The sequence below is a fragment of the Coregonus clupeaformis genome, chromosome 23 (assembly GCF_020615455.1).
Source record: "Coregonus clupeaformis isolate EN_2021a chromosome 23, ASM2061545v1, whole genome shotgun sequence".
NCBI classification, from domain to species: Eukaryota; Metazoa; Chordata; class Actinopteri; order Salmoniformes; family Salmonidae; genus Coregonus; species Coregonus clupeaformis.
In genome coordinates, this window is record NC_059214.1 from 31021108 (window position 1) to 31044556 (window position 23449).

At 45.0% G+C, this 23449-nt stretch overlaps 1 protein-coding gene across 2 annotated transcripts in view; it reads left to right on the forward strand.

The window, feature by feature from the left end:
* Nucleotides 1-23449, forward strand: part of LOC121536856 (immunoglobulin superfamily member 3-like) — a 143228-nt gene that overhangs the window by 87007 nt on the left and 32772 nt on the right. For both annotated transcript variants that reach the window (XM_041844455.2, XM_041844456.1), the window contains 4 exons: nucleotides 3438-3857; nucleotides 9430-9816; nucleotides 15181-15588; nucleotides 22788-23219. In XM_041844455.2, coding sequence (XP_041700389.1) covers nucleotides 3438-3857; nucleotides 9430-9816; nucleotides 15181-15588; nucleotides 22788-23219 — 1647 coding nt within the window. The remainder of the gene's footprint in view (nucleotides 1-3437; nucleotides 3858-9429; nucleotides 9817-15180; nucleotides 15589-22787; nucleotides 23220-23449) is intronic.

Here is a 23449-nt window from a genome sequence, read left to right on the forward strand (position 1 = left end):
AACAAAGATTTTATAATATTCTTCACCTTTTCCTCTGATTTAAGAACAAGCTGTTGCACAAACAATACTAGTAGTGTGGTCTCTGTGTGTGAGAGGTTATCTCTACTAGGCTTTTTACTCACCAAATGAGGCATCCGTCATGCCTTTGAACCTTCTCTCCCTACATAGCGTTCAGACAGAATCTGAAATGCCTTATGTATCACAGGCATCATAAGGAGACTCCCATATCAAGCCTCCATCGTTCAGAGACTTCATAAAAGACGTTCCCCTTAGTGACAGGGATTGCCTATAACTTATTTAATAGTAAAGTGTGATCAAACACACATCCTTTAGTGGGGTGAAAAAAGTTGGTATAAAAGAAATAGAGCCCACACCGTCACTAACCTTTATTAATAAACACACAACATTTCTATCCTGCAAGGATCTTCATCAAGTAATTTCACCGGAAGTGTACCAGACCCATATTGATAGACATAAGACAAGCACCAATTAAGGCAGTCTCTACATATTTAAGTTGAAAAGGGCAACACAAGAACAATAATATTTATTTGTATAAAACACTAATATTGAGTTGCACCCCCCTTTTGACCTCAGAACAGCCTCAATTCGTCGGGGCATGGACTCTACAAGGTTTCGAAAGCGTTCTATAGGGATGCTGGCCCATGTTGACTCCAATGCTTTCCACAGTTGGATGGATGCCCTTTGGGTGGTGGACCGTTCTTGATACACACAGGAAACTGTTGAGCGTGTGAACCTAGCAGCGTTGCAGTTCTTGACACAAACCGATGCACCTGACACCTACTATCATACCCCGTTCAAAGGCACTTACATCTTTTGTCTTGCCCATTCACCCTCTGAATGGCACACATACACAGTCCATGTCTCAATTTTCTCAAGGCTTAAAAATCCTTCTTTAACCTGTCTACGCCCCTTCATCTACACTGATTGAAGTGGCATCAATAAGGGATCATAGCTTTCACCTGGTCAGTCTGTCATGGAAAGAGCAGATGTTCTTAATGTTTTGTACACTCAGTGTATATACTATGTTATGACTGTATAACCAGTGGTGAAGCTTTTGAGTGTGTGGGCTCTATTTATTTTATACTATAACTAATTAATTGTTAATTCAGGTCAATTTCAACATATTTCAGTTTAATTCCAAGTCATTTCAGTTCAATATAACCCAAATCTGGATACTAGCATGGTAAATATTCCATTCCATTTCCGGAGCCTACGTAGCCACTATTTCAGTGGGATTGAAATCAAACTAATTACTGTATTTCCTGTCGTTTTTCATCTGTCTCTCTCTCATGTTGTGTTATTCTTCCCAGTGCCTTGATAAACTGCAGTAACCTGATGTTGAACAGAGATCCTCCCACTCTTCTATATCTTTTCTCTGATCTCTCCATCTTTGTTCCCTCATTTCATTAGTGGTGGCTGTCTCTATTGTTCCTGATATGTCTCTGAATCGCAATCTACACACACACACACACACACACACACATACATACACACGCGCACAAACACACACACACACACGCAGACACACACTCGTACAAAGCGAGAGAGATCAAGCTGTTTTTAGCATCTGTGCTCAGTCATACCAGGATAACTTCAGGATAGATGGATACCTCCAGGCTTGAAACTAGCCCATGTGACATCTCAACAATTACAATGCTTAAAATCTACAGAGCACTTCAATACCATGCGCCTGGTGCACAATGCACTCCAATACCATACATCTTGACAAAGCCCTTGAATAGCCAAGCATCTTAACCAGGGCTTGACAATACCACACTGAATTACTGGAAAGCCTACTCCCAGGCCCTGCATTATTCCATCCTCCATTCATTTGTCCAGGCCAGCTAAAAGGATGACTGCTGCTGCTGCTACCCATTGTGTCTTATACACTGATGTCTTTATACACTTTGAGGCTGTGTGTGTATGTGTGTGTTTGTTTGTCTTCGCTGTGGTCTCTGTCATTAGATCTAAACCACATCACAGTCCCCACTGCTCCTGACCGGTTAGATTAGCCATTTCCCACTGAGATAATATAACCTAAACAGGATATGAATCCAACTGACAGACATTCAGATAGGATGTATTAACCCGTTACACTCGTGGGAATTGGCTATATGGATAGGGCTAAATTGAAATGTTTCTTACAAAATAAATATGAAATGCATCAGCATGGTAGAACTTGAAAGGGAACACTTTGGAGATTATGGGAAAATTATTAGACCAAAGTTGAGGACACAACAGTTCACCTGACACAAGACTGAATCCAAACATTACACTTGTTGATTTTATGTGCATTTGGCATGTTCTGTACTTTTTGCCACATTTGTTGATAACACAATCTGAAAATACTCTTGATACATTCAGTAACATGATAAGAATATTCCTGGAGAATATGGGGTAGGTGCAACATAAGAATATTCCTGGAGAATGTGGGGTAGGTGCAACATAAGACAAAAAAATGACAAGTGAGAGGACTAACTGGTGTCTCTAAGTGGCCACACAACTCTCCAAAGTAATTTCAATGCACTTTTGACTCAGTCTTCAACTATAAGGTGCTTTTTTGAGCTCTCCTAGCTGTGCCGTTGAGGAACTAGAGCAAACACACTTGTAGATTTGTTTTGTTTGAAACAACCCTGCATCACCGCCATCACATAATTATTGTTGTTGTTTACGCGATCCAAAAACTGCCCATAAAAAATGCCAACATAGCTAAGTTATAAAATATGATATTACAGTGTTAAGCTTCACAGGTCAATTGAGAGAAACACACACACACCCTGCTGCTGGGACATGTCATAGTCTTCCATCCCAGAATAATCCTGCCGCCCACCGAGCCCTGTCTCCAGAGCAATTTCTGGAGATGTATAGAGGGTTTTACCACTTCTCCCTCCTAAACCTGTCATGTCTCTGTCTCCTCTCCCTCCTTTACTCTCTGTTCTTAACCGGAAGAGTTTGATTCTTTCTGTTGTCAGCTATACGTAGTAGCTCATTCTGAAATGTGTTCTCATTCCAAATACATTGTCTGTATATTTGGAGTGTGTGATCTGGTCCACCTACAGGGAAAAGCTCCGTCTGAGGCTTCACAGTGTTAGGCTGTCATTTAGGAGAACGTACCCTGGCTGGTTGAACACTGTGTGTGTGCGTACGTGCATGCCCTGTATGTCTGAGAGGGTTATGCTATACGCTAGGGGAAGGTGTCAACTGATGTAATAGAAATATAACAACAATAAGGTCATATAGCAGATGCTTTCATATAAAGCCACTTAAAGTTGAAATATGTAAATGTAGGAATGAAAGCCACAACTCTGATCCATGCGCCAACCAAACGATGTGCTCCACCTGTGAGCCATCGCATGCCACAGAACCACCGATGTGACACTCATCTCTTCTCTGTTCTTCCTCTTCTCCTCCTGCAGTCATCCCCGACTCCCTCGCTGTCACCGCGCCGACACAGACCCTCTCCCAGGTGGAGGGTGACACGCTCCAGCTCAGCTGCGAGGTTTCCCGGGCGACAGAGCAGCACACACACCTGTCTGTTGGTTGGTACCTGCGTTCCCCTGAGGACGCTACTGTGTCGCCCCAGGAGATCCTCACCCTGTCCCGGGACTTTGTCCTCCGGGCCGGTGGGCCTTACAAACAGAGGATGACTGCAGGAGACCTGAGGCTGGATAAGACCAGCGCTACATCCTACAGGCTGACTATCCACCGGCTGCAGCCTGCTGACCAGGGTCTTCTCTACTGCCAGGCTGCAGCGTGGATCCAGGACCCCGACCGCAGCTGGTTCACCATGACCCGCAAGCAGGCCGAGAAGACCCAGCTACGGATACAGCCCATTGGTGAGTAGGGGGAGATGGGAGTGTGAGTCACACACATACACACACACACACACACACACACACACACTCTTTTTGAATGCAGATCACAATCTCCCACTAAGCAAAGGAACAACATTAGCGCATTTAGGCCTAACTGTCTTGCTCTTAGGCGCGTGAGTCTCAAGTTTGGGGAAGCACATTTTCATGGTCCTCTGTAGCTCAGCTGGTAGAGCACGGCGCTTGTAACGCCAAGGTAGTGGGTTCGAACCCCGGGACCACCCATACACAAAAAAAATGTATGCACGCATGACTGTAAGTCGCTTTGGATAAAAGCGTCTGCGAAATGGCATATTATTATTATATTATATTATAAAAAATATAAAGCATTCCGTGCATCATCACATTTGCATACTTATGTAAGATAGATGACTATTCCTAATGTCATTAGTAAATTGGATAGTCATAATTTAGTTTAATAATATAACCCAATCACTGTTTGCAAAAAAGACTGTTAAATGCAGCGCGTGGTAGAGTATAGGCCTAGGCTATGCAATATCAGATATGTTGCTTCTCCTTTCTTTACACAGGAAAAATGTGGCCTTTTATGAAAACATTTCATGCAATTCTACTCCACTTTATATGACTGGAGAGATTAGCTGCATAAACTTTTTTTTTTTTGCCAAGGCCAGTTCAGTTGCCTCACTTCAGCCACAATGTTGGCCCAGTTGTGTGTGGTGATACAGGACAGTTTATTTTCGTCAAGGGCCCAGTCAAGCAATCCCCAACACAGGGCTTCGGCCAGGTAGTCGGCTGTGTAGGATTCCGGCTGTGTAGGTTGTTTCCAAACAGCAGGATTTCAGTGTCCAGTCTTTCGTGAGATAGTGCACTGTCAGGCTCATTTAAGGAGTCATATTTACACTTGACCACATGTCCGTGGTCAGTGTAAAAAAATGGACGTCCTTTAGCTCTGTTTGAACCTCCCCCTTCACCTTGTTGAACAAGGTAGGGGCCGCTGTTTGAGAGAAATACTTTCTCCCCGGTAACTTGTATAGTCTGTCAAATTTCCAGAGCATATCTATGAAGGTGGGTTTCTCCACCGTTCTGAAGAGCACCATTCCTATGACTACGTAACGAGTTACACTGTCTGTCAGTGCTCGCCACTTATCAGTGTCCCGTTTGTGGTGCTGGAATTCTTAGTAGGTAGCCTATGGGTTTTGCACATATTCTGCAAGCAGGCTGGTCCAAGTCATCTGGTTCTCCATCGTCGTTATGTTTGAAATCGAAATGTGCCCAAATAGGCGATGTAACGTTTTTTTTATGCAATGAGAGACATCTTTTTCACCTCACTCCTCTGATGTACTGTAACAATGAAAAAAGAGAAATGGAAAAGGAAAGGGGGATATCTAGTCAGTTGTACAACTGAATGCATTCAACTGAAATGTATTGGGCATTTAACCCAACCCCTCTGAATCAGAGAGGTGTGGAGGGCTGCCTTAATCGATATCCACGTCTTCGGCGCCCGGGGAACAATTGGTTAACTGCCTTGCTCAGGGGCGAAACAACAGATTTTTACCTTGTCAGCTCGGAGATTCGATGAAAAAGGTCAGAGGTGAAGGTCAGAGGCTATCCATTGTTAGGTTCTAAACAGACAGAGTAAAAACTGAAATGGATGACAAGGAAAAGATTAAACCAAGTTTATTCACCCACTGGGTCAAACGGCTGCAAAGACAAAGACATGTTTACACAAGCACATATATTTATACCCTCCTACTAGGAGGAGTCACCTCGCATATCTAGATAGCCAACAATTCAGTTCCTGACTGTTGCTAATCAGAAACTGAATTGGTTCCTCTCACTGGTATAGTCATGGCACCGCCTCCTGCTAGAACCTTTGTGGGTATGCAAGTATATGTGTGTGATAGGACTGTTCCTCCTCACTTCATCTGACCTGACCTCAGGCCGAATTCCTCACTCCTCCCTAATCAACGGCTGGCCTACCTTATCAGTGACTGAAACCAGACTGTTGCCCTCTGCCTCCCTCCATATGATCCACTGATTAACTTTCCATACACCTAGTTCTTATCCACCCTCCATTGACCCCAACATATACATTCATTATAAAGTAATCAATAAGTTCCCACTTTTCACCCCACCCCTTCCCCTCTTCAATGAACTGAATTGACCTTCAATTCTCTCCTATTCACGCATATAGTGGATTTGCTGATTGCGCATCAACAGATAGTTGGAAAGAAGAGGAGATGTATACAGTTTAATAGACAGACTAAGTTAGCAAAACAATACCATATAATCAATAGTTAACACTCCCGTTTTGGGTAAAGTATATCTATAATAAAATTAAGTTGATAAAACATTTTATTTAAAAAATAAAAATAAATAAAAAACGGTTCTATTTTCATGACGGTCTTCATCCAAAACCGTCAGTGTCACTGTTATCCAATTACCGTCACAGCCCTAGGGAGAGGTGTGGCTTCTTGTTATAATGATCTGATAATAAGCTGTCGACCTCTCCAACCCAGCAGACCGGGAACAAGAGCAGTCTTAGCCACACACACACACACTGAAACACACAACACACACACACACACACACACACACATACTGAAACACACACACACACACATACTGAAACACACACACATACTGAAACACACACACACACACACACACACACACACTGAAACACACACACACACACACACACACACACACACACATACTGAAACACACACACATACTGAAACACACACACACACACATACTGAAACACACACACATACTGAAACACACACACACACACATACTGAAACACACACACATACTGAAACACACACACACACACACACACACACACTGAAACACACACACACACACACACTGAAACACACACACACTGAAACACACACACAGAAACACACACACACACACTGAAACACACACCATTAAATACAGGGCTACTGTACGCTATAGAACAATGGTGTGTTTCTACAGTTCCAGGAACACTATTCCAGTAGATCTATTATGATGACTGATTATTAGCAGAATGGCGGTGGAATTATTCATTGATTCTTAAGCATTTGCAACAATGGAAACATTTTTGTTTTCCTCCTGTGAGCAGTGAACTCTCTGAACCTCCGGTGGTTGATGCTGCCCCAGATGGTGATCAGAGGATGTTGGATATGAAGGGTCTCTGTGTCTCAGAAGAGTGTTAAGTCAGCCAGGAGAGGCACAAAAAGCTCTGCCTCTTACACCCCCTCTCTTCTCTCTCTGTTCACCCTCTCTCTCTCTCTTATAATCTATAATGGATGGGAGTGTTGTAGTGTGACAAAGGGTGTAGATCAGGATGTGTGTGTGTGTGTGTGTATGGCTCCTTCATTAGGCTGTGTGTATTGAAGAGAGAGAGAGGATCCAGAGACAGCCCCATCACTGGCTAATCACCCACAGACAGAGAGGAGAGGCCAGACATGGACAGAATCCTAATGGACCTCTCCTTCTCTTTCCATCTCTCGACCTCACTCCTCTTTACATCCCTCATGTTACCTTTCTCGCTCTAAAACCATCTCTCCCCTTTGCTCCCTGTCTCTTTTCCCAACTCTCTCACTCCCTAACTCCTGCATTTAAGTCCTCTCTCTACTTGTTTTCTTCTCTCTCAATTCAATTCAATTTCAATTTCAATTTCAATTCAATTTCAATTTCAATTTAAGGGCTTTATTGGCATGGGAAACGTGTGTTAACATTGCCAAAGCAAGTGAAGTAGATAGTAAACAAAAGTGAAATAAACAATAAATATTAACAGTAAACATTACACTCAGAAGTTTCAAAAGAATAAAGACATTTCAAATGTCTCTCTCTCTCTCCCTCTCTCCCTCTCTGCATCTGATTGTCTATGTTCTCTCACTTTCTTTACATGTTTAATTTGTTCCAAACATTGACGGGTACATGTCTCCACTATTAGCTCCTCTCTTTCTCTGTGTCTCTCACCCCTCAACATTTCCCTGACACAGTTTAGGATGTATTCATTAGGACCCATCATAGCAAAACGTTTCAAACACTTGTGCCAAGGAAAACGTTAACAAGTATTTCTTATTGGACAAGTTGAGATAGTACCTCCCCATTTCGGCCTGTTTGCTTCAGTTTCGTGCCTAGTGAATACGACCTAGTCTCCCATGGCTGTGTTTGTTGTTAAACTCTAAGTTGAGGCAGTGTCCTTATAAAGCAGGTCACAGTTCCTTGAGTTTACAGTCAGCCCAGCTCTGATTTCACAATGCAATATACTGCCGCTTCATTGGTCAGCGAGGGCCAGATCGCCACTGGCCTTTGTTTTGGCATCTGCTTTCCACTCTATTAGTGATGAGCTGTGTGTGTGTGTGTGTGTGTGTGTGTTAGGAGGGGGATGCAATATGCGTGTGTGTGTCTGTGTGTAAGTATGCGTGTATCTGTCCAGTTAGTGCCAGACTGTTAGCTATTAGGCTCAGTGTTATTTACAGACAAGCGTCCAGTATGAAAGCTCACTATGTGTGTGTGTAAACAGTCCCCCCAACTACCCCAAAGCCATAAGACTGCTACATAGTTAACCAAATAGCTACCCAGACTATCTGCATTGACCCTTTTTGCACTAACGTTTTTGACTCATCACATATCCTGCTGCTACTGTTTACTATCTGTCACTTTATTCCTAGTTATATGTACATATCTACCTCAATTACCTCGTACCCCTGCACATCAACTCTGTACTGGTACCCTGTGTATATAGCCAAGTTATCATTACTCATTGTGTATTTATTATTTTATTTTCTATTATAGCTCTATTCTTTTTGTCTCTGCATTGTTGGGAAGGGCCCGTAAGTAAGCATTACACCTGTTGTTTACGAAGCATGTGACGAATAACATTTGATTTTGAACAGTCGCCCCCTCCCCTATTCCCATAACACTTACCAACATAAGGAACCATACCCAGGCAAACAGCAGTCTGAACTTTTCCACAAGTCTGTTTAAAGTCTTTATTACAGCCGGGGGCTAGCACCTCTCTGAGTGAGCCAGGCAGAGAGGAGCGGAGAGGGAGAGATGCACAGAGCCCACCGCCACTCATCATGTGGAAATGAATACTGTAAATAAAAAGCTAGTGCCGCCGTATGTGGAGTGCATCTGTAATTGGGAGCCCAGTCAAAGAGGTGTAGGCAGTGAAGGCTGCGCTAACAATATTTGCTCCATCTCCTCTCTCTTCTGTCTCAAACAGCGCAGGAAGAGCGAGGGAGGGGAGGGGAGTGGAGCGGCAAGGCTTTTTTCGTCTGCTGGAGAGAATCTTAATTGGCTGTGTTTTTGTCTTGGTGGGGAAACCAAGGGGAGAGAAGGAGGAGGAGAGGAGGAGGCTGGAGGAGCAGTGCTTTACTGTGGGCATAGTTGACTCCTTGTGTAAACCCCCCATCCATTAACATATTTCTCTTTTGATTAGGGACTGGAGTATAAAGATGTGTTGACACATTGTGCTCTCTGGAGACGGGAGGAGCTCAACTGCTTCAACTGCTTTGCAACTCATTTTATCTCTCTCTCTTTTATTCCCCACTCCCACCCCCAGATAGGGACTTCTCTATCCAGGTGAGCACGGAGCGGCGGTCCTTCACGGCGGGCGAGCCGCTGGAGCTACGCTGCACCATCGATGCCCAGAGCGTGCCCGAGCGCTTCTTCTCGGTGTCGTGGGTGTTCAGCAGCTCGCCAGTGGCCGTGATAGGGCCCAGCGCTGTGCCCGTCCTGGGACCCGACTATGTGTCGCGCGAGGCCGCTGGTCACATGACCGTGCGCAAGGAGAGCCCCGCTGTGCACCTGCTTAAGCTGCAGCGCCTCCGACCAGAGGATGCTGGGAAATACATCTGTAGGGTCACAGAGAGGGAGAAGACACCCACCGGGGACTTTATAGACCGGAGCAAGAGGTCACGCAACGTCCAGATCACCGTCCAGCCTATCAGTGAGTATCAACACGGCACCCTATTGGCCGCTGGGTTAGTAACGAGGCCTCCCATTGGCCACTCGGTCAGTTAAACCAGAGGTTTTCAAACCTGGGTCCGCTGAGGTTGTGCAGGGGGTCTACGAAATTGTTAAAAACCTTTTTTGGGGGGGTGTGTTTTATGTGAAAAATTTATATTTTATGAATATTGCTAGCTGGATAACGTTTGTATGTCTCTGCGTCCAGTATAAAGGAAGTTAGAGGTAGTTTCACAAGCCAATGCTAATTAGCATTAGCGCAGTGACTGTGGAAGTATATAAATGGCTTCATTGCCAAATTCTCGGAAATTGCAGTCATAGGAGGACATTGCAGTCATTGGAGCTAATTACAGTTTTTTTTCTGTATAGAGTGGTAATTTCCGGGATGTAAAAGCAGTATGTGTCAACTTAAAAGACCAAAACCAGAGAGAAAGCATGCAGAAATATATATTTTAATAATACCATCTTTGAGAACTAACAATTAAATAAAAGCTATACCTTCAGGGAGAATCGAAAATGTTCTCTTTGCCGCCAAGATACCTTTCTAGCTAATAGACTATGTTAGTTTACACTTCCTCTTCCAATGAACTGTGCGGAGGTCAAAATAATGAAACTGTCTGCCAAATCTATTCATTTATAAATGTTGATTACTTCAACTTGCCATTATCATTCACCTGATGATAAGACAAGACAATACCTTTTTTTCTTTTTTGATAACATGATGGGGGTCCCTGGGTCGCCGGTTTGCCTGGGCAGGGGGTCCCTCGGCAAAAAAAGAAAACCCCTAAGTTAAACAGCATCTCATTGGCCCTTTGATATTAGTATTCCTTTTTAATGATATGCATGATGTATTCTCCCAGTGTCCCCTCTGTCTCTCGGAGGTCAGATACCGCTCTTCCCAGAGAACAGCAGATCCTGAGTCAAACTAAGAATAAAGGCATTCTTTATTATACCATTATTTTCTGTGTCAGTGGATTGCTAAAGTTTGGTAATGCAGTATTATGGTCCTTCACATTCCCTCAGCTCGGGGCTGCGAGCGAGAGCTGCTAGCTTGGATAATGGAGAAAGCTGGAGAGGAGGATGGAGGAGGCTGAGCTAACAGGCGTGAAATGAGAGTGTGGAAAGGGAGAGAGGGAGAGAGAATGGGGCCTACCTCTCCAGGGCCCACTAATGGATCCCTGGGCTAAATTACTGTGTTCTGCTGGGGCTGAGGGACTCAGCTGGGCTTTCAGAGGGGTGGCCGCTAGGGGTGTGCTGGAGCACAAGCTAATACAACCCCCCAAAAACCTCAGTGCCCAATGTTCTCTTCCTCTCTCTTTCTAGCCTATCTGTCTACTAGTGAAGTAGCTCCCCTCTGGTCTGCAGCTCTATAGCCCCTCTACAGCACCCTCCCTTCTCTCTATCCCTCACTCTTTCGCTCACTCTCTCTTTCTAAGGGCTGGTCTTGAATCCTAAAAAAACACAATAACAACACACCCCAACTCATCCTAAATATCCTGACCTTAAAGGAGTAGTTCACTATTTTACAACTTGATGTCAGATGGTTCCTCACCCTGAAAGTAGTCGATGGACCAGGATAAACTGTAATCAAATCAAATCAAATGTTATTGGTCAAATACACATATTTAGCAGGTGTTATTGTGGGTGTAGCGAAATGTAGTGAAATGCTTCTATGGTTCAGTTTTCTTTAAACAGCCACTACAAACTTCAGCTAACTTTAGCCACCACAACCTAACAATCAATGGAAGTAATGGGGGCATGTGAGCATGTATTTTTTGTTGTTATGGCCAAATGATCTTTAAATAACATCAAACCAAATATGGAGTTGATTTGAATTGATTTCAGGTGATTTGGACATAATTTTTTAAAACATGCTCACATGCCTCCATCACTTAAATTGGTTGTTAGCTTGTGGTAGCTACGGTTAACTGAAGTTTGTAGTGGCTGAACCATAGATTACAGTTTTCTCTTGGCCCATAGATTACTTTCAGGGTGAGGGACCATCTAACATCAAGTTGTGAAATAGTGAACTACTCCTTTAAGCAAGCACCCCCCCCACCTCACCCCACTCCCACCCAAAACTGTCCCAAAACAAAGCCCCTCTGGCCCCCACATGGCTCCAGTAATCCCCAAGATGCTCCCTAATGAGACCTTTGGTTTCCCTAACAGAGGTTTAATGTTCTATAAAAGCATTTTATGGAGTTTTTACAGTGTAATAACCATGGTTACAGCAGGGAGGGAGATCTTAATGGACCGGGGAGTAGAGGGGTAAGGGTATGGGGTCAGGGTGACTCCCCTATACAGACAACACCCCCGACGCACCTACCTCTAGTTACCACTGCTTGTATCTGGGCTAATTAGACAGTGGCCTCTGTGTGGCCCTAATTGGGGCGATGGGTGATGGGGGGAGTATATGGGTTAGAGAGGGGTGAGAGCGGGAGGGCAGGCAGAGGGAACAGAGAGCTGTAAACAGTGCTGACAAATCGGTCCTGATGGATGAGTTTACCTTGCAGGGGAGAGGGGTCTTGAAGCGCTGCTATGAATTACAAACACAGAGAGGGGCAGTAGAGAAAGAGAGACATACAGAGAGAAAGGAACAGAGATAGAGGGGATTGAAGAGAAGGAGAGAGGAAAAACACACACAGCGAAAATACAGAGGTGTAAAGAGACCAATGAAGTTCAGAAAGGGAGATGGGGGAGAGAAGTTACAAGTGGGAGACATAAAAAGAAGAAACAAATCTGAGATTTAAAGAGAGACTGAGAAAAACAGGCAGGTTTGAAGAGGAGAGAAGCTGCCCTCTGCCTGCTTAATCATATGTGATGTTCACGCACATTGACACTTAGAGCTGAGAGACGGAGAGAATGTATAATGTATTTAACACCGTAAAAACCTGGGGTGAAATCAAAAGACAGAGGAAGAAAGAGAAAGGGATGGAGGCCTTCCCTTTGTTCATTTAAGTGTGAAAGGCGCTTCATTCTGTATTCTCCCAAGAGCTTGTTAGGAGGGGTGGTTAGCTCTGAGAAAACCTCTGACTGACGGCAGAGAGAACAAAATGGAGAGAACGAGGGAGAGAGAGGGAGAGCGAGGGAGAGGGAAAGAAGCCTTCCCTGTGTCTCTGGAGACTAAGCCCATCACCCCGAGGTTAAGGGGGTGTTTTGGCCGGGCAGCGCTCCACCAGGCTCTGCCGTGTGTGAAAGGCGCTGATGTGATGCGAGAAGGAGAGAGCGAGCGGGGCTTTTTTAAAGTACAGGGGCTGAACACTTTTATCCTTCTAGCACTTTCTTCTGAGGCGGAATCCCTCAGACGCTGAGCTGTGTGATCTCAGAGCCGGCCCCTAAGCCCCGGGTGGACCGGGGGTAGATGCTGCGTTACATTTGGTGTCAGAAGTGGGATCTGCTAAGTCCACTGGGGTCTGTGTGTGTCTGACAGTCTCTCTCTCTCTCAGGTGCCCCTAGGCTAGAGTAGAGTGATCATCTCCAGAGACACACATGCTGCTGTGTCATACATACATACGCTATATATACAAAAGTATGTGGACACCCCTTCAAATTTGTGTATTCGGCTATTTCAGCCACAGCTGTTGCTGACAGGTTTAAAATCGAGCATACAGCCATGCATTCTCCATAGACAAACATTGGCAGTAGAATAGCCTTACTGAAGAGCTCAGTGACTTTCAACGTGGCACCGTCATAGGATGCCACCTTTCCAACAAGTCAGTTCATCAAATTTCTACCCTGGTAGAGCTGCGCCGATCAACTGTAAGTGCTGTTATTGTGAAGAGGAAACGTCTAGGAGCAACAACGGCTCAGCCGCAAAGTGGTAGGCCACACAAGCTCACAGAACGGGACCGCCGAGTGCTGAAGCTCAGCGCGTAAAAATCGTATGTCCTCGGTTGCAACACTCACTGCCGAGTTCCAAACTGCCTCTGGAAGCAACGTCAGCACAATAACTGTTTGTCGGGAGCTTCATGAAATGGGTTTCCATGGCCGAGCAGCCGCACACAAGCCTAAGATCACCATGTGCAATGCCAAGCATCGGCTGGTGGATGTATTAATTTGGGATCTATTGCATCCCACAACTGCCCCAGAGTATGTTTGGAATATTTATTTCTCGCACAGAAGGACAAGTTGACCAATAGAATATGTCAACTTTTGTACTATGGGGGATAGTAGATTGACATAGGCTAGTGCTGTTCGTTAGGCCTACTCATCTTGTTGGCTGACCAAAAGTAAATGTGGAAGGTTCTTCCAATATCTTCAATATGTGCCTCGGAATTGGATAAGGACGCGCGCAGTTGTGTCCCCGATATGTCTGTCTTCACTTGTAGGCTGTGAGAAAGCCTAACATAAGGACAACTCATAGTATGCTCTTCTATCCTTCTGAAATGTTTCTTTAGACCTGTCTAAAATAAATAATGGATTTATTGTGATGGTGTAGGTTATATTACATGGATTTATTCGACTTTTTACAATGTAAATGTTCCAAAGGTCTGCATCAGTGGCTTGTAGGCTATGCGTTGAAGCCAGGAGATGCTAAATGTGTTTATGTTAATTAACGGTCAGTTACCGTGAGACTGGCAGTTATTTGCTTGACAATCACCAGCTGACAAAATGTTATGACCGCCACAGCCCTACATATGGCTAGATCTAAAAACAGCAGTTGGTGGAGGGCATCCCTCAAACGAAGAATTAGATCAGTTTGCTGCTGAAGAGTGGGTCAAATTGCCAGTAGAAAGTTGCAGGAAGCTCATTGGTGGCTACAAGCCTTCTTGGCCAAAGGCTGTGCTACCAAGTACTAGCTCCAAAGAGTTGGTAGAGGTGCTGACTAACGGTGAGTATACCATAGGCTATAAAAAGAAATAGTCGCAAGCTCCCAGTCATTTATTGGGTAAACCACAAGCAAGCTCCCAGTAATATATTGGGTAAACCACCAACGTTTCAGCATCACTGTGCCCTCTTCTAGGAATTTTTCAAAATAAGAAGCCTGGTTCTATTATTTCATTATTAATATATCTTTTTTAACCCTATCAACATTTGATTTCTGAGAGGTTTGGATACATTTTGACTGATTTTGTTTCTTTGTTCTCTCTCACTCCCTCTCCCTATTCCTCCACCCTCCTCCCTCCCTCTCTCCTTCTCTCTCTCTGAATTGTCTCTCTCCACCCTCCTCCCTCCCTCTCTACTCTCTCTCTCCTTCTCTCTCTCTCTGAATTATCTTTTTCCACCCTCCTCCCTCCCTCTCTCCTCTCTCTCTCTGAATTATCTCTCTCCACCCTCCTCTCTCCTCTCTCTCTCTCCTCTCTCTCTCTGAATTATGTCTCTCCCAACTCCTCTCGCCCTCCACCAGAGAGTAACATCACAGTGACTTTGTCCAGTAACTCGTCGGAGGTCCAGGAGGGGGACGTAGTCCAGCTGACGTGTTCCATCCACTCCACCACGGGTCCTCTCTCTGTGGCCTGGCAGTGGAGTGAGAAGAAGGGCTCCACCCCTCCCCAGGACCTGGCCTCCGTAGACCGCGACGGGACCGTCCGACCAGGCCCTGGGTACCGTGAGCGCTCCAGCTACGGGGAGATCCGGGTGGAGAGGGTACAGGAGGACATCTATACCCTGTCCCTCTACAACGCCCTGCCTGGGGACGAGGGGCTCTACCGGTGCACAGCCACAGAGTGGGTGGAGGCCGGGACAGAGTCAGAGCTAAGCTGGGAGAAGATAGGGGAGAAGTCAGCTACTAAGGCCATCACTGTTAAGACTGTGGGTGAGTGTGTGTAGCAGGGTGTCATGACTCAGGAAGATACACACCATCACTGTCACAACATTGCACAGGTTATGCAAGGGACCCTCACACACACACACAGAGTACAGTATATACACACACACATACACACACACATACACACATACACACATCAAAGCCATTTTGTCATGACAAGTTGTAAGCTTTTGCAACAGGTGAACACATCCTCATACACACATACACACAAGGGCATAGCTGTGAAGACATTTCTTTAGCTTTTCCCTGGAACGAGCACACACACACACACACACACACACGTCAGGCCATCAGTGTGTAGGCAGTTGGTAAGCGTGTGCAGGGAGATGTCAGGAACACACAAAGAACAGTTTGTGCCATAAGAGATTGTGATGACTAGCTCAGTTAGGGGCTGGAAAACAAATCATGCTTTATTCATGTGTTGGAAAACTACATCTGAAGTCAGAATGGTGTGCGTGTGTGTTGGTGTGTGTGTGTGTGTGTGTGTGTGTGTGTGTTGTTGTAGTGGCACATACCCCTTGGTGGGGGGGTTTTGTGCCACTACAACACACACACACACACACGTGCACACACACACAAAAACGGATTCACCAACACACACGCACACACATACCATTCTGACTTCAGATGTAGTTTTCCTTTTTTATGATATTAGGCTCAATGGACACCACACACACAATCTTGACTTGAGACACACATTCCACTACTTGCGTACACACAGATTAGCCAGAATTATTAGAATGTAAATGCAGTTGTAAATGTGTTTAGCAGTGGGCAGGCTTTTCTCTGTCAGTGCTGAGTTAAGCTGAACATCCCTGGAACAGGCTGACTGAGAGAGCACTGGAGCGAAGCACTGCCTGAGGCACTGGGGAGCCAAGAGCTCAACACACACACAGCGAAGGGATTAGCCCTGCAGCAGAACTATGTCCTGCCGTAGAGGGAGAGACAAGATGTCAGCTTTTTAACTGGTCATTTGTTGTGTTTTAGTAACTGATTAATTGTGTAGACTATGTACAGTTGAAGTCGGAAGTTTACATACACTTAGGTTGGAATCATAAAACTCGTTTTTCAACCACTCCACAAATTACTTGTTAACAAACTATAGTTTTGGCAAATTGGTTAGGACATCTACTTTGTGCATGACACAAGTAATTTTTCCAATAATTGTTTACAGACAGATTATTTAACTTATAATTCACTGTATCACAATTCCAGTGGGTCAGAAGTTTACATACGCTAAGTTGACTGTGCCTTTAAAAAGCTTAGAAAATTCCAGAAAATGATGTCATTTGAGTCAATTGGAGGTGTACCTGTGGATGTATTTCAAGGCCTACTTTCAAACTCAGTGCCTCTTTGCTTGACAACATGGGAAAATCAAAATAAATCAGCCAAGACCTCAGAAAATAAATTGTAGACCTCCACAAGTCTGGTTCATCCTTGGGAGAAATGTCCAAATGCCTGAAGGTACCACGTTCATCTGTACAAACAATAGTACGCAAGTATAAACACCATGGGACCACGCAGCCATCATACCACTCAGGAAGGAGACGTGTTCTGTCTTCTAGAGATGAACGTATTTTGGTGAGAAAAGTGCAAATCAATCCCAGAACAACAGCAAAGGACCTTGTGAAGATGCTGGAGGAAACAGGTACAACATTATCTATTTCCACAGTAAAACGAGTCCTATATCAACATGACCTGAAAGGCCGCTCAGCAATGAAGAAGCCACTGCTACAAAACCGCCATAAAAAAGCCAGACTACAGTTTGCAACTGCACATGGGGACAAAGATCGTACTTTTTGGAGAAATGTCCTCTGGTCTGATGAAACAAAAATAGAGCGGTTTGGCCATAATGACCATCGTTATGTTTGGAGGAAAAAGGGGGTGCTTGCAAGCCGAAGAACACCATCCCAACCGTGAAACACGGGGGTGGCAGCATCATGCTGTGGGGGTGCTTTGCTGCAGGAGGGACTGGTGCACTTCACAAAATAGATGGCATCATGAGGAAGGAAAATGATGTGGATATATTGAAGCAACATCTCAAGACATCAGTCAGGAAGTTAAAGCTTGGTCGCAAATGGGTCTTCCAAATGGACAATGACTCCAAGCATACTTCCAAAGTTGTGGAAAAATGGCTTAAGGACAACAAAGGCAAGGTATTGGAGTGACCATCACAAAGCCCTGACCTCAATCCTATAGAACATTTGTGGGCAGAACTGAAAAAGCGTGTGCGAGCAAGGAGGCCTACAAACCTGTCTCAGTTACACTAGCTCTGTCAGGAGGAATGGGCCAAAATTCACCCAACTTATTGTGGGAAGCTTGTGGAAGGCTACCCGAAACGTTTGGGGGGGCGGCGTCATCCAGGGTAGGGGAGGGAATGGCCGGCAGGGATGTAGCTCAGTTGGTAGAGCATGGCGTTTGCAACACCAGGGTTGTGGGTTTGATTCCCAGGGGGGGGGGGCCTGTATGAAAAAATAAAATAATGTATGCACTAACTGTAAGTCGCTCTGGATAAGAGCGTCTGCTAAATGACTAAACTGTAAACTGTTTGACCCAAGTTAAACAATTTTAAAGGCAATGCTACCAAATACTAATTGAGTGTATGTAAACTTCTGACCCAATAAATCATTCTCTCTACTATTATTCTGACATTTCACATTCTTAAAATAATGTGGTGATCCTAACTGACCTAAGACAGGGAATTTTTACTAGGATTAAATGTCAGGAATTGTGACAAACTGAGTTTAAATGTATTTGGCTAAGGTGTATGTAAACTTCCGACTTCAACTGTAGATGTTGGGGTTTGTTATTGTTCCGACACGTTTGTTTTTATTTGTGTGTACAGTATGCCTGTATCTGTGTGTGTGTGTGTGTGTGTGTGCGCTTGTGCTTGTGTGTGTGTGTGCGCGCTTGTGCTTGTGTGTACTAGGAAGGGGTATTTGAAATTATTTCAGTATTCTAATCATATCATGATATTTTTTGGGATATCCGGATAGACGAAATACATGTTTTACAGAAAAACATATATTTTGTAAAACTTCAATGGAGACTTGCTCGCGCAACTCGAGCACTGAGGTATAATAAGAACTGGAAACTGCATCCAAGATGTCTGACCATTGTTTTCAAGGTTATCTACTCACGTTCGCATACGCCGATTCATGGACCGTCTATATCTGGATTGTTTCCGGTTTATACAGACCAACATCACTCAGTGCGCACAGGGAGCAGAGCGAGCAGAGACGACGTCATCCAAAAACATGGCTGACATTGGATGAATATAAAATGTTAATGTCTTCGGCTGTGAGTGATAGGAAAAAAATCTGCCTCAGCGACAATTATTTGAATAATTCAATGAATGTTTTGTCCACAAAAGTGATGACTAAAATGTCTTATTAGGAATTTCAAATCTGACTTCTCTATGTAGCCATCAATGGAAATTATTTTTCTGGGCCGGGCATCAGTTAAACTGCAGTACTGAATCAAAACTGTAGGAGCAGTCGAAACCGAGGTTCTAGACTAGAACCCTGGCCCAAGCTTCTAGACTAGAACCCTGGCCCCTTGCTCGAGAGAGCCGTGGTGATGGGTGAGAGAGGAGCAGGGGTTGGAGTGTGTGAGTTTCTATGTGTGTGGCACAGAGGGAGACAGAGAGGGAGAAAGTAGCCAAACTGACTCTCGCTAGTTAGACAAACTTGTTGCTGTCATAGGTTATCTATCATACCATCAGGTAGTGCCCTTCTTGACTGCATCAAATTGTTGTAAAGAAGCTACAGTAGCCAGCTAAGCTAGCCAGCTAGCTAGCTAAAGTAGCAAGGCTAATTGACGCTATTTTGCTGCGCTCTCCGTCTAAAACAACTCCATTCTTATGAAACAACAGCCTACCTATTGGTTGATGTTTGTATCCTACTCCTTCTCATTTAGCCAACTTAATTCTGTCATTTTTATTCCATTTTGCATTGATTAGAAATCTCCCACTTCACTTGCTACACATGGAGCCTCTGACTGTAGTGCCGCTTTGATTGACCGACAATAACAACAAGCTACACGTATGAAACGTGTTTAGGCTACCGGTGCGTCTTTTTTATGGGCTGCACTCATAAAAACTGTCGTAAAACGGGCCTCCCGAGTGATGCAGCGGTCTAAGGCACTGCGTCGCAGTGCTTGATGCATCACTACAGACCCGGGTTCGATCCCAGACTGTGTCATAACCGGCCGTGACCGGGAGTCCCATAGGGCGGCGCACAATTGGCCCAGCGTCATCTGGGTTAGGGCAGGGTTTGGCCGGGGGGGCTTTACTTGGCTCATCGCGCTCAAGCGACTCCTTGTGGCGGGCCCAGGTCCTGCAGGCTGACTTCGGTTGTCAGTTGAGCGGTGTTTCCTCCGACACATTGGTGCAGCTGGCTTCCGGGTTAAGCAGGCGGGTGTTAAAAAGGGCGGTTTGGAGGGTCATGTTTCAGAGGACGCATGACTCGACCTTCGCCTCTCCCGAGCCCATTGGGGAGTTGTAGCGATGAGACAAGATCGTAATTGGATTGCAATTGGATATCACGAAATTGGGGAGAAAAAGGGGTTGTAAAGAAAATATATAACAGTCATAAAACTGTTGTTTTATAAAAATGTAAAATGTAATGGTCTATCCTTGTAGGCTATGTAACAATGTCACATACATAATTGTATTTCATTTTAGACCAAGCCATTTCAAAAACAAAAATAGGCTTATGTTTTTTTTTCTTCTCAAAAATGAATACTGTCCCAAGTAATCAAATACTAATATCCGTTCGGATCTTCGAATATTCAAATAACCATACCCATCCCTAGCGTGTACGTGTGTCTTCAAGATGTTTCTCCCTCTATCCTTCCATTCCCCTTTATCATGATGCCTCTTTTTCCACTTTGACTGCCTGCCCTGTGGGGTTTGACAGGGTGCGTTGTATTGCCATGGTGAAGGTGTTCATTTAGGTAGTCAGGGGATCCTGGTAACTGATTGGTTGAAGAGCCCCCATGAGTGATTGGGTTGGCAGGTCTGTGATAATGACAGGCTCTGAGACCTAACAAACAAATACGCACACACAAGCAGACACACACACATGGAAGGCATGTACTTACAGTACACTCGCTGTGAAAGGCACATTTGGTAATATGATAGGAAATAAATTATCAGTGTGAACTTGTCTCTCCAGTCACAGAGGCAGACAGACCGACAGTGATGGAGATGGATGGAAGAAGATAGACAGACGGAGAGAGGGAGAGAAGGGCTGAACAGAGATGGAGGGAGAGAGGGAAGGGTTGAGGAGAGATGGGGGAGATGGAGGGAGAGAGGGAAGGGCTGAGGAGAGATGGAAGGAGAGAGGGAAGGGCTGAGGAGAGATGGGGGAGATTGAGGGAGAGAGGGAAGGGCTGAGGAGAGATGGGGGAGATGGAGAGAGAGAGAGGAGAGTTATTGTCTAACATAGTTATGGGCTGAGGCTGCTAAAATTCGCATAAAAACAATATGCACATTTTCACACCAGAGAGGTGTTTCCATCAAATTGACTTGTTGAGGATAAAAGGCTGTGCGTGATGACGTAGTGCACATACAAATAGCTTTTGCGGTTATATTTCCATGCACCGAATAAAAAATATTCAATGGGTTTCCATCGCATTTTCAACTCTACTGATGGTTTTCTCATTTTAAAAAAATGCATTATATAGCATGTGCGCTCTAGCCAACAGCTGGCAGATACAGTGCAGGTGTAGCCTACATGATGAGATTATTATGGACAAAATAGCAAGATTATTTTTATTTGTAAAATGGCAGCCAAGAATCGATCATCATGTCACCAGAATAAGACACTCGATATTTATTGGAAAGGAGCATCAAGATCATCACCGTGCACATTCACCACCCTGTGAAGTTCATCATAACTTATACTGAACAAAAATATAAATTTCACTGAAGTACAGTTTATATAAGGAAATCAGTCAACTGATTGCGTGACTCTAAGTTTACGTTGAAATTATGGTTATTATATCAATATTTGCACATAAAAGCATTTCCACCAACATTTCTTGCATAATTCATTTTACAGACACAAAAAGATCCCACCTTGTCTAGCGTATTTTGTTTTGTCGACATTTGGAATGAAGGATATTACAGAGGGATATCTGATGGAGGAGTGAAGTACCGGGGAATCTCTCCCTCCTCTTTCTCTTCGCTCTAAGAGGTGTGGTGTAGGTCTATGTTGACCCTATTATCTGAACCAGGATGACTGTTGTTATCTTAATGAGGAAAGTTTGGATTGGCTAGAGGAGCAAGCAGATCGAACATCAGCTCTTACAGCAAATCTCTACCTGGAGCCTTCTCTGGTGGTGCATCACCAATGGTTTTCAGCTCTGCTCTTACACACACTCACACACACACACGCAGACAAACACACACACACACGCAAACACACACACACTCCCTTTGCTGGTCTTTGGCCGCCCCGGGGAGTCATGAGAAATCGATCTGTGCTCCGTCAGCACAGGCTCTGGAACTAAGCCCCTGTGCTCCCTGGGTAAGTGTTGTCAGTGTTAATCTCAGCAGGAGAATCCTCCCCCCACCCACCCACCATGAGAGAGAGAGGACCTGTGTGTTAGCATTAACCCTATAAATTCAGTACATCATCTACAAACACACATTTATACAACCTCTCCATAATGTTGTGTTTCAGAGGACAGTGAATGGATTCTAACGGCTAACTTGTTGATCAAAGGCAAGTTATTCAACTCTCCCTGAATGCAACTCAGTCTTGCAATCCCTACTCCTTCACTCCCCTTTTGTCTGTGTATTAAAGTAGAGGGTTGCTCCAACACAGTCTGTCAGCACCATGACCTCTGTTATGCTGCCTGGCCTGCCACACTGCTTACCTCTCCAATCCTTTCACATCTACATCAAGTGGGTGGCGGGTAGCCTAGCAGTTAAGAGCATTGGGCCAGTAACCAAAAGGCTGCTGGTTGGAATCCCAGAGCCGACTAGGTGAAACATCTGTCGGTGCCCTTGAGCAAGGCACTTAACCCTAATTGCTGTTGTAAGTCTGCTAAATGACTAAAATGTAAAACATTAAATAATAAGTAAGGTGCCTAGGGAATAGGAGTTAGGGAATACGAGCTAGGGAATAGGAGCTAGGGGTTGGTTTGGAATAACGGATCTCTTCCTGTTTTCCCAGAATCCTCCTTTGTGGTGTCGGCGTCGTCGCGGACGCCCAGCGTGACCTTTGGCGACTCGTTTGACCTCCAGTGCCTGGTGAAGCCCCGCCATAACCCTCGTGTGCCTGCCTCCGTCACCTGGCGCTTCATGCCCGCTGGCTCGGGCTCTTCTGGGGAGGGTGGCACGGCAGGCGAGTTCCGAGACCTGGTGACATTTACCCGTGAGGGCACGCTGCAGTGGGGCGAGCAGCTGCTGGGCCTGGGCACCCGCACCACCGTGGACCGTTCCCATTCCAACACTAACTTCAGGTTGTCTGTGACGCGCGCCGGGCGCAGGGAGGCGGGGACCTATCAGTGCTCTGCCCTCCTGTGGAGGAGGAACTACGACAACACCTGGAACAAAGTGGCCAACAGGACGTCCAACCTGCTGGGGATCAGCGTGTTACAACCAGGTAGGACACACACACCTGGAGCCGTATGGCCAACCAACCATACTACTAACATTCTGGGCATCAATTAACACACAAAACGGAGACACACACAGAGAATGACTGCGGTAGGCCTGAGGTCAGGTAATGTTTAGAGGTGAACATATGCTGCACAGGGGGTTTTCCTCCCTGTCTCCCTGCCCTGCTGTGTTCTGTCTGAGTGCTGTTCAGTCTGAGGAGTGTGTCCTGTATGA